General features: G+C 34.6%; 1 protein-coding gene across 1 annotated transcript in view; it reads right to left on the bottom strand.

Annotated features, from left to right (window-relative positions):
* Positions 1 to 8,361: 8,361 nt before the first annotated feature.
* LOC149947381 (cholecystokinin receptor-like) overlaps positions 8,362 to 12,701 on the bottom strand; it is a 53,103-nt gene continuing 48,763 nt past the window's right edge. The window contains exons 2-4 of the mRNA XM_090172044.1: positions 11,201 to 11,401; positions 10,939 to 11,127; positions 8,362 to 8,996 (exon numbers count right to left, since the gene is read on the bottom strand). Of these exons, the coding sequence (XP_090028170.1) occupies positions 8,509 to 8,996; positions 10,939 to 11,127; positions 11,201 to 11,401 (878 nt within the window). The 3' untranslated portion in view covers positions 8,362 to 8,508. The remainder of the gene's footprint in view (positions 8,997 to 10,938; positions 11,128 to 11,200; positions 11,402 to 12,701) is intronic.

The raw sequence follows: 12,701 nt of genomic DNA, 5'->3' as shown, positions 1-12,701 counted from the left end.
GCATTCCTAAATTCACTGTTACAGGACTCCGCGTAACCTCAATATCATCTCAAATTCTCAATGTTGCTTGATTAATTAATATATCCAAACTAAAAGAATTCAATGGGCAATAGGTACTTCCATTCTAATCTTATTTCAAAGTTAAAGGTTTATTTCCTGCGAATGAATGAACAGAGTTCACAAGTATAAATTTTGGAATACTATTAATACAAATACACAGTAATATGTTAGAAACATTATTAGAGGCACTGGTTTTGTACCGTTATTGTATTTATTATTAATTTATATATCTTCCTGAAGAATTCCCGAAGCAGACGGTGGTTGCCACGGTCCCTAGTGCCCCATAAACGTTATTATTGATTTATATCTCAAAAGTGCTGAAACGAATTTCAAGGAACTCGTATTTCTGTGATGATACGCCTCAGAGGCTCAGACGGTGTTGCGAAACTAAAATAATGCGGAATTTTCCCTTATACTATATCTATCAGTATCAATAACCGGTAAGTGAAATTTATATTCTATACCCAACTATTTTGCTCCAGATTTTCTTAATTTCAACAGCAGCTAGCTCGCCTCGTCTCTCTCGCGTTTAATAAATTTAAGTCGGTTCGTGTAACAGGATTTTACAAATATAAGAACAGAATTACCTTGATCTGCTTAATAAAATACAATATGAATTTCTTTGTGAAATCTTAATACTTTATTGGCTTTCTAATATTCTACCTTGGGAATTTCTCGAGGATACGACTGACTTTATGCAATTTTAACAATGTGAAAGACTAACGGAAACTCGGAAAAATTTGGTTAATGGTTAATGTCGATGGTTATAACAACCACCTAGAAACGAAATAAGTCCTCTTTCGAAACTTTCGTAAGATTTAATTTCGTAATCACTTTCAATTGCCTACGAGGCTACGAAAAAAGATTCACACTTTTTCATTTCAATCACATTCGTAATATAATTTGGAAGACTCTGTTGGCTGTATAATTAAATGGCAACTGCTGGTCGAGAGAAAAAGCATCTAGAATAAATCGGCGGACGGAATAATTCTTATTGAAACGGGGGTATGGCAACCCCCAAAAAGAAGGAAACTTTCAAATGAAAAATGGGACTTGGGATAAAATGGGAATTTTTAGACGCTATTTCGTTCAGAGAAAAAATAAAACCTTGCAGGCTTTAGATTAATAGTTTTCTATTTTTTGCTATAGTTTGGTAAGAGAAAGTGCCGTTGCGCGGGAAAGCGAGAACTTGGTAATCTCCAGGGGCAGATCACTCAGATCTAGCGGACTTAAGGAAGTCGTTTCCTGGATACACGCCACTTTCTCGTCAGCGGAACCGCACTCCCACTTTTAAACTTCCCGGAAACGTAGTACTTCTAATCTAGCGGCTTATCCTCTCTAAAATTTACAGGTTAAGACAATATATAACTTCACCGAAAATCCAACTTAGCTTGCGTTATTTCAAATAATTTTTTGGAAGAGTATACAAACCTATAGGTTATCATCTAAGTATCATTTCATTTGCTTATTCTCTCATATATAAATATAAATTGTTAATTGAACGCGAATGAACCCTGAAAATAGTGTGTAGCTGAATAATAACGTAACTATACAGCGCGAAAATATTCAAACTTAATTGTTTTACTAATTAAATTTAAACATAAACCGCATTTTATTTTCTTTAAAATATTAATTCCCTTTAAAGTTTTAAACCACGTATTGGAGTTTTAAATCCAATGTTAATCAGCAGAGCTACCCTACACTAACTAACTAATGAAACTAGTAAGAAATCATAACGTAGTGATTTAAAAAGACAAACGTTTATTAAGAATGAATACTTTACAAGATGAACGACATATTAGGAGTGACGGTAATAATAAACGCTTTAAGCGAATATATATACACATAAGATTAAAAAATAGTAATATAAGATTAGTGATTAAAAATATATCTTATTTACAATAAACATTTTTTAACCTATTAAAAAAAACTAAACGAGAAAAGCCGATAACGCTTTTTATCTTCAACACCACGCCCTTTAAAGTGTTAAACCACTCCCTTTAAAGTGTTAAACCACTCCCTTTAAAGTGTTAAACCACTCCCTTTAAAGTGTTAAACCACTCCCTTTAAAGTGTTAAACCACTCCCTTTAAAGTGTTAAACCACTCCCTTTAAAGTGTTAAACCACTCCCTTTAAAGTGTTAAACCACTCCCTTTAAAGTGTTAAACCACTCCCTTTAAAGTGTTAAACCACTCCCTTTAAAGTGTTAAACCACTCCCTTTAAAGTGTTAAACCACTCCCTTTAAAGTGTTAAACCACTCCCTTTAAAGTGTTAAACCACTCCCTTTAAAGTGTTAAACCACTCCCTTTAAAGTGTTAAACCACTCCCTTTAAAGTGTTAAACCACTCTATTTAAAGTGTTAAACCACTCCCTTTAAAGTGTTAAACTACTCTCTTTCGGGTACTAAATTACTCTCTTTCGGGTACTAAATTACTGCCATACCGGGTGTTAAATCACTCTATTTAATATAACATTAGTATTAAATTTGGGACAAGAAAAAACTCTTAAAGGTGTATATATAAACTGAAAAGTTTTTTTTTTTTGTATTTTAGACCCTTAATATACAATTAAAAAACTATTATTTTTTAAAAGTGATAGCATATCCGATTATTATTTTGGGGCGAACGATCATATTAAATGTATATCAAGGTCCAGTGATTTAATTTAATCAATATATAGATACCAGAGACCATTATATCTGCCTCTATTATAGGGTGGGCAGGAACCGCTTAGATTTAACGTCAAGAATCATTTTGACATTTTCAAGTGTTTACTGTATGAAACAATTATGCTTATATAAACATCCTACCATCCAATAATATACAGGGCGTTTCAAAAGGTTATGCAAAAATTTTAAGGAGTTGTAGGCCGTGAGTTGAGAAGTATGCCTGTTTTTTCCCCATTTTTCTACGATGAGTTGAAAGAGCGCCAGAGAGCTTCAAAGTGTGGCCAACTAGCCCCTGAAAGTAGGCTGCAACAAGTGCAAAACCAAGCAGCAGGGACTGAAAATACTGTTTAAGTTTACTTTTTTATACTTGTTACCTCGATTTGTTTACAAAGTCCTTATTTAGCTATCACACGAACCCAAACCTTAATGTTCGCATTTTCCTGTTGCTGGGTTTTTGCTTGTTGCAGCCTACTTGCAGGGGTTAGTAGGCCACACTTTGAAGCTCTCTGGCGCTCTTTTAACTCATCGTAGGAAAATGGGAAAACAACAGGCATACTTCTCCCCCCCTACAACAAGTTTTTGCATAACCATTTGAAACACCCTGTATAATACTAGAAATATAGAAAATCACAATGTGAAAAAATTAACAAACATCTTGGACAAAAGCAGATCTCATATTTGGAACTGAAATTCTAAAACAAACTTGACGTAAATTTAAAAAAATGTAAAACTGTTATTTTATTTGTAAAATTTATAATAAAATAATTAATAATCTTTCAAATTTGGAAATTTTATAATATTTTGAATTTTCTGGGTGAAGCCTATTTTAATTTTTTCCCTCGCTTCAACGAAATTAATTTCTCTAACAAAATAAGAAAAAAGTTATGTATTAACTGGTATTTCAGTTAATAATATTAATGGGGCAATATGAATTTGTATTTATTTCAAATAATAAAGAGCCTCAGTAAAATTAAGAAGTATATTATTTCACATTTACGATCAATATTATTAGCTTGAAAGATGTTCCTTTGGCGAGTTTCCGCCGTTGCAAATCTCGTTGCCTAAAAAAAATTGATTTCTACAACAATTACATTACCAAAATATGGTTTATAAGTGATAAGAACCCCTTCATTTTACATCGTGAAGTGGAGGAATACACGAAAGGCCATTTTGAGCCTTGCCTCGCCGTTAAAACCGCAGTTTCGAACTTTAACGACGTATAAGCTATACCTTTTCCAGAGGCAAGGCTTAGAAAATCGGGTTAAGTAAACCAAAGTTTCATTTTATATTACATTTAAATAGGTCTACGGAGTTCAAGTGCATAAAACAAATTGAAAGTTGCCAAACTCTGATAATGAAACTATTCCCAAAGGGTAAGCGGGTTCCTTCCAGTTCTAATAGCGTAAACACAGCGTAAAGTTAAAGGTAGCATATCCCAGCGTCGGATTACGTTGAAAACTAATGAAACTGATAAATTAGCTGTACAAGGTCGAAATCTTTACCGAAGTCCCACACTCTTAAAAAAAAAGGGTGTATTTTCAAACCTGTAAGGGTTTTTTCTTGTCCCATATTTAACACCTTAACAGGTTTATAAAGGATGTTATTCTACACCTTAAAAAGCAGTTTTCCTGCTAGGGTATTTATTTACACTGTTTGGGGTGCTTATGTCCTCCGTTTTGGTTCCTTTGTTAACAGTTTGTGGTATAAAACTATTCCCATCAGGGTTATCTACTCCCTCTTTGGTACAAGACCACTCCATTTAGGGTTCCAAACGACTCCCTTCAGGGTGTTACACTACCCCCTTCAGGGTTCTACAATACTCCCTAAAGGGTTCTATAATACTCCCTTTAAAGTTTTTAACTACTCCCTTTAAAGTTTTTAACTACTCCCTTTAAGGTTCTAGACTACTGCAGTAAGGGTGCTACAATACTCCCTTTAAAGTGTTAAAATACTCCTTTTAGGGTACTAAACTACTGCCTTAAGGGAGCTACACCCTTACCAGGTGTTAAATCACTCAATTTACGGGGTAATATAACATCCTTTATACATCTTTTCAAGTTTTCAATTTGGGACAATAAAAATCCCTTTAGGGCTTTTAAATTAACATTAAAGAGTGTTTTTTTACAGATATTACACCCTTAATATACCATTAAAACACCCTTTTTTTAACAGTGCAGTCTGTGTAATTTGTGATAAATCCTTAAATTCTCATAAAAGGATTGCCAGCACCTAGGAAAAGGATTGAGACTGAAACTAGAGGTCGGCGTTCAAATAACTTTTATCCATGAATAAAATAAGTTCGGCGATATTTAAATAACCAATATTTGAATAATAATTGTAAAATGTTTAAATAATCGAAAGTGGATAAGCCTATTATTTAAACAAAACAAACAATTATTTAAATAAATACCATTTTAATGCAAATAAATGCTTGGTTGCGTAAAAAACATAATTAAATAAGTTAAGATTATATTCTTTTTACCAACCTTTGTTAAATAAATCGGAAATTTTGTGGATAATGAATAAACAATTCCGATCACTAACTGAAACACGACGCGGTATTTTAAGGTCGAAGAATAAATAGGCTAGTGTGCTTTTTATCCGTTCATTTCTCTGATGGCCTGACAATTTCTTAATGCATTTACTCAAATAGCGAACGCAACATCCGGTTTTCGTCAACATTGTAATTGAATAAGTTTCGTGGCTATTTGTAATCGAATGAGGATTAAATAAGAATACCACTTATTTATCGAGTAGACACCCACAAAAAAAGTAAAATATCGAACCGAAAATTACGTTATTTAAAATATAACAACACAAAAATAGTAGATAAATTTTAAGATTCTCAGAAAGTCGATTTACTAAAAAATGAAAAAATACCGAATAAACTACGCGTAAAAATAAAACTCCTTTCTTCTAAATCGCTAGTGCTAAAAAAGAAATTTGAATTTCTTTCAAAATCCCAAATATAATTTTAGAAAAAAAACTTCCCTCAAGCCCAGATGAAAAATACGAATGTTTAAGGCTAGGCTATATTCGTACGAGTTCCAAAAGAAGAGGAAGTATTCTTTGACTGAAAATACGAGGAAGGATGCGACGGAAATGTTGGCGCGTCGCTGTTGCGGGACATTATTCAATGTCAAGGCCAGAGAGATAAAAGATCAACTTCAGCTCCAAAATTTCATTTTTGCAGAAGAGTAAAGCTTAGATAAAGATATTTCCCTGAAGACGTTTTATGGCAGTACAAAAGAACTCGCGCTCCACAGTTGACCGATTCATCCGTAGTTAATTCCTAGATTAGCTTTCATAGTGACCTAAATAAAATTAAATGAAATGTCGAGATTTAAGGCGAAGAACTATTTTCCCTACTCGTTTTTTAACAGGTGGCTTAATATTTGCAGCTTAATATTTGCATTTCTCGTTAGGATTCTTCGTTTTATTTGACCGTAATAGAGGTCGGGGACGGTTAATCATTATTCATGTTTAAATTGATTTTTTTCGGGGGAAAAATGTAAACAAAGAAATTTACCGGTTAATATTTCGGAAAATGATTAAAAAACATGTATTATTCGAAAAATTTGAGATTTTCATCGAAAAAAACGTCGTTTTCCGATTAATTTTACAAATTAATCAAAAAATTAATCGGATAATACAGAAATATAAATTACTTGATCAAAACATTTTACGAATAATTTTGAGAGCTTTATCTATTGAATAAAAGTTAACCATCCCCGACCTCTAGATCGGAAACTAAAAACCAAATTGGATTCGGATAAATCAATTAGCATTTGCGCTCATTTTCCGACGTTACGAATGGCCCTATTTCTTTAATTTTTTCGCTTTGCTTCGAAGAATACGATTAGATTTCTTTCGTTTTGAGGTTAGAAAAGGCTATCACAACAAGAAAGCTTCTAAATTGCTCTAAATTATATTTTATTATTGACTCAAAATAAGTAATATATGGTTTCCAGAGGTTTAATTAAAATTGCATATTCTCGCGAAACAAAAACGTAGAAAACCAACGTTGTTCTGAAAGTGAGAACGTGAAAAGACCAACTAATTGGTCTAATACGAGCTGTATTAAAAAAATTATGTATTTTTCCTAATACTGCTAAGTTTACTCCCAAAATTAATTCATCGGGTATGTAAAAAATCGCTTAGGGATTGTGTGTAAAAACGAATATTTGATTATCTTCCATTCTGGATTCGTCTTTCGCTCTCAGGGCCAAATTTTAAATCAAAATGGAATATAAAATATTTTGTTGTATACTTTGGCGGAAAAATGTTCTCGTGGAAATATTGAATTTACAGCGACATCCGCGAATCTCTACACCTTTATTATATATAAAAAAGACCGGGTCGGGCGAGAGAATTATATTAAATTTCTAGGTATATATAGAAAATAAAGGAAACCTTTTCTTGGAAAAATAATTTAATAAAATAATACGAAAAAAATTTGCCCTTTTCTCTCAAAAAAATATTTTCAGTACGTTTTTCTTAGGAATTCCAAAAGACAGTAGAATATGATCGTACCTAGAGCGTATTTATGTAAGCGGAGTCATTTTTGTTTCCCGAAATGGGTACGTTTTCACTAAGAACGTGGGATATTTCACCAATTCTAGCGAAAATATTCCCATTCCAATAAATTTCCTTTCCTTCGGGTGAGCAAAAAACTATCTCCACATCAATGGGATTGCTTTATCTCACACGATAACATACGATTGAATATACTTTCATTACTCTATAACCGAAAAACCTTTTCATAAGGTGAATCTAGGCTCAAGTCGGTCTATTCGACACTTCTGAAGCGGAATAAAACCCTTTGTTTCGATTAAAAAGCCTGTATTTTATATATAGAGCTTGAAAAACGTGATAGATTAGAGCGTCAAAGAAGAGATTAGTCTGAAGTCCTTTGGGCTCAACGCTCTCTTTCAATCTTGGCTCCGAATACACGCGCCAGAAAATACTGATTATTTTGCGGGATAAAAAACAAACTTTTTTGATGCGGTGAAAATTAAGAAATACGTTTCTCACTTGCGGATAAAAGGATATATTGAGAAGATTTGCAAAAATTTTCTTACCATTAGCTTTTCTTCCAATTAAAATTGACCACTTACACGAAAAGCTCAAACACAAAAAGAAAGGATTAACTACATTGAAAAATTAATTTCTTCTACAGTTTGGTAGCTCAGGAAAACAGTAAAAAAATTCAATATATTATTACCATTTTAATAATATTAATGATTTACATTTTTAAAACATTTTTGTACTTCACGCAATATTTCAAATCCGTTCTCGATCGCATTTTGTAATCCATTTAGAATTACAAATAATTTTATGATAACAAAATAAAGATAATATGATAAAGGTAAACGGACATACTGAGCGTGTTTTAACTAAGCTGAAAGGCTCATTAGCTTTCCACACCAGATGTTTAAAACATTTAACCTGACTTTAGAAATAGCTATAACATAAGCGAAAAACCGATGAATTTGCGTTATTAATTTACTTCTGCCCTTATTATCCTGGCTGCTAACGCTTCGTAACGTCACACCTTTATTTTCATTAAGAAAAAATATTGAAAAGTAACTGATAGCTCTCTTTCAAATTGCTTTAATCGGCACGCGAATAGGTGATAAGACATGGGTAAATGACTGAACAAATGTATCTTATGATATGAGATTAATTTGTGATCGTACCGGATAAATATCCTTCGTTCAAGTCGAAATTGAATAACAATATTAAATAACCCGGGTAAAATCGACGAATAGACGAAAAATTACGTGAAACCGAGTGTTCGGGCTTCTCTTTCCTTGGGAGCCGTGCTGGCGGACCTGTAAGTCGTGGCCATGCTGTTTCTGGATGGGAAACCGAAGAAACCTCGCCCTCGGCAACCGAAGATGGCCAAGAAATTTGACCTGAACTTGGAGTTCATGAAGCAGTAAGTGATGGGGTTGCAACAGGATGAGGTGTAGGCCAAGAGCTGGAAGAAGCTGATGCCGTGATATCCGAGGCCCTCGTAAACCGAAAGAGGATCGAAAAGAGAAATGGTATTGATGACGTAGAGCGGAGTCCAACAGAGAAAAAACTCCAAAACCACGACGAAGAGCATCTTGATGACCCTCTTCTTCTGAGTGAGCGACTTTTGACAGTGGCTCGAGGATAAAGTACTTTCGACGGTGAGGGGACGAACTTTCAAACTTTCGGCCGCTTCGCCGGATGAACGCCGCGCTTTGATATTGGAGATCGACGACACCGAGATGGAACCTGCAACATCCAAAAAAAGATACGATCAATCCGAAATATTGGCTCATTCAACACTCGCCCGAGGAAGAAATAATCATCTCTTCGGAAATTCCATACTAATCCAGATTTCCCGAAATAAAGTACGCGAGTCAATGGATCTTTTTAATAAATACATTGAATAAAAAGTAGAATTATAAAATGTATCTCTTACGTAAAAAGACAGTCAAGTCATTTAAAAGAGACACGATACTTCGTGACTAAAATTGTTTAATTAAAAGCGGAAATTATTTACAATTGGACGAATTTCTAACCGTATATCCTTTTCAAGCTGATTGATACTTGCTACTCAAATCGGACTGAAAAGGAAAGAAAGAAAGCTCGGCCAACTGTCAAAAATTCTCAAAACCCTCCATAGTTGACATTTTTATTAATATTGTCCAATTGTTCGTTAATCTAAATTTTCAAATTCACCCACGTTTTGTTCCTAAAGAAAGTTAGTTTTCGATCGACGAAAATCAAAAAATGTTCATCGATTGCCAATACATTCCAAAACGCTCAATTAGTGTGGTGTTTGAGTGGTTAGCGCTTTCGCCTCGCAGCAAGAGGAGCCGGGTTCGATCCCAACTTGTGGTACTGGGTGAAACCTTGGAACAACTCCTTCCGCGTTGAGTTTGCAAATTAAAGGGGTTTTCCCCCGAGTTCTTCGATTTCTTCTTTCCATAAAAACGTTTTGTGGTTAACGGTAATATAGTTAGGGTAGGGATCTGTTGGCCACCACCCTCCAGCGCATTGTAACCCGGCCACCTGTTTAAAGGCATTATAAGTCGCTAGATGACTTGGGCCTGAGGTGGTGCCTTGGGTATTAGCCTAGCTGATTATTATCCAAATTAAAATAATGTTATAGAAAACTATTTAGGAAATACCATTGAAATATCTAAGTTTGAATCGAATTCGGCAACGCGGTGCATACTAGCGCGAGACAAATATTAACATATTAAATTATATATTTTATAATCAATTTCATTTAAAAAAAGATGTAAGTTAAGACAATATAGAAAATGTTTCAAAATTGAAAACAAAACCACGTAACTTGAGATACGTGGTTTGGTAAAAATTGACATATTTAGATTCTGCACCCCAATTTTCTTAAATCAAGAAAACATTTAAACGTATCTTTGATAATCACAACGCAAAAACACGTATCTCGCTTATTTTCAGCTCCAAGACGCAAAACCACGTATCTCTAAAAATTCCCCTTTAGCAAAATATTTTTAAATTAAAATTCTCATAAATTCAATATTGAAACGAAATTATTTAACTATAAAATTAACTAGCGTGTAAAACCTAACACGCGATTTCACAAGTCCCTGCAAAATTAAAAATCAATTTTTCTCAAAAAGGCCACCGAAAAGATACGTGGTTTTATTTTAATGGCGACGATGAATGAAAAAGCCTTAGCGAAAACAAACATATCTCGACAATTCAAACAGGCAACCGATTCGTAAGAAACAAATTTATATTTCAATCTCGATGGCGGGTAAAATGGAGAACAAAGGAGCGTATAATATAAAACTTTATCATTGATTCCAAAACACGCTACGCTACCTTAAATATAAATAAAAAAAAATATCGAACCGTTTCCTTGAAAAAAAATGCGAGGCAAATCAAACATCGAAACAAAGTCCCGGATGTTGGCGACGTACTGTACAATATTGGAAAGGGCGCGTGGCTGAGCAATATTGACTCGAAAGGTTAATGTCATCGCCGTGACTTACTGCTCAATATCGCGACTAACTAAAAAAAAAGGTGAACTGGGACGAACGTTTACGGAAAGAACTCGAAAGGAGCAGCTCGCTGAAACCCGCTGTCGTAGCGTCCTATTTGGCCCGAAGAAAGATAGTAACGATAGCTTTTGCCGATATTAGAGCGGTTAAGAAAACAGCTTGTTAAAACATTGGCTCACCGTTTTGGGCAGACATTATGGGTTGAGTGATTCCTTTCCATAAGGTCGAGATGATGAGGGAATAGGTAACCATCATGATCACCAGGGGCACTATTAGAAGGAAAATGTCGATCAAGATGTTAAAGATCTGCTCCGAGATTTCGCTGGGCCATCTCTCTCGGCATTTGAATTTCTTCTCCTTCAGGCCCACTGCGGGAAAACGGGAAAAATTTAACGAGTTCCGTAGAGTCAGTGCTGAGCGGGTTTTTTTTACGGAACTAACCGTGAACGCGAACGGGTTGAAGCTCGCTCAGAACAGCGATGGGTAACATGCAAGCCAGTGACACTCCCCAGACGATGCCTATCATGCGTTTGGCGTGATTGACGGTTTGCCAAAGACGAGATTTTAGCGGGTGGCATATGGCGTGGTACCTCTCTACTGACATTGACACCAGTGTCCATGCTCCGACGCTGACAGAAACAGCTGAAAGAAAAGGAAAATGGTGTTAAAGTTTTAAACGTCTTAAGCTAAACATGAAGAGACGTTGCTCGTCGAAAAACGATTTGGTGTATAGGTACACTGACAAGTTGTGAATCATGCTTAAAAACTAAACATGGACTTTTTGAGGTACTTGAGGTGTATATATTAAGATTGGTGTATTGTATTGGTAAACATATGGTATATTTTTACAGAGGGAAAATTAACATTTAGTGGTAATTCTAATTTTTAATATAAAATTATCACTCGATTCTGAAACCAAGTGTCGAAAGTATCCATAATAGTCTGTTTAAGGGTTTTCCTCTGAGTACTTCCGTTACCTATTTTCACAAAAACTGGCGGAGGTTTTAAAGCAATAGTTAGCGTAGGAACGCGATAAATGGTTATCTGTGGCAGGGCTATCCACAAAACTCCCACGTTGTTTAATATCCCCTGTTAAACGGATTATAAACGTAACATTTTATTATTATTATCCCACATTTCAACTCCAACTTTTGATTCTTAATTACGTATCGAAAATTGGAGTTTAATTGAATTCTCAATGAAAATCTGAACGCTGAAAAGATAGATGTTTAAAGGTTAAATCAGCTAGGTTAATACCTAAGGTTATTTTTAATGGTTGCCGTTTGAACGTGAAACTAGTTATGGCTTAAATTTCATTGTCTAATAACCAACCACAACGCCATATATATGAGCAGTCTAGAAAAAATAATAATAATAATAAAAACCAAGCGAGCTCCTAAAGTTATTTAGACTAACACCTATACGTTTTTGGCGAGCAAAGGCATATATGATTACCTATTTTCAAATTATTGATCATTTCGAATTTAGGTACTTTTAACAGCGCAGAAACTGATTTGTTTTTAATTTAGATTCTAATCAAAACGTTTTTTCAAGGTACAAATGAAAACAATAATTTTGGTCCGAAGCGATCTACCATGAAACTACTCCACGACGTTCTACTGTTGGAATCTCCGGCTAAATTAGGTGTCTGGTTTCCAAGTCACGTCGTGTTTCAACGAGTGCCAGAGCGTACAAGTTATCTTTTAGAACGCTCTTCCTTAATTTCATTATAAACTGCTTTGGATGGTTCACTTATAGGGCAACTTACTTTATTTTTGTTAGATATCCCAATCGGTAAAGCTCCCAGAGAGCCAAAGTTCCTACACCATACTAATGAGCCCCAAAGGACGAAACTGCTCTACTACTGGTATTTCATGTATAATGTAACGTGTCTCTGTCTGCAGCGCAACATATTTCATTATCATCTCTGTATATCTGTCTT

The sequence above is a fragment of the Leiobunum rupestre genome, chromosome 4 (genome assembly GCF_980474605.1).
Source record: "Leiobunum rupestre chromosome 4, qqLeiRupe1.1.hap1, whole genome shotgun sequence".
NCBI lineage: Eukaryota > Metazoa > Arthropoda > Arachnida > Opiliones > Sclerosomatidae > Leiobunum > Leiobunum rupestre.
This window is presented reverse-complemented; position numbering and strand designations above follow the sequence as displayed.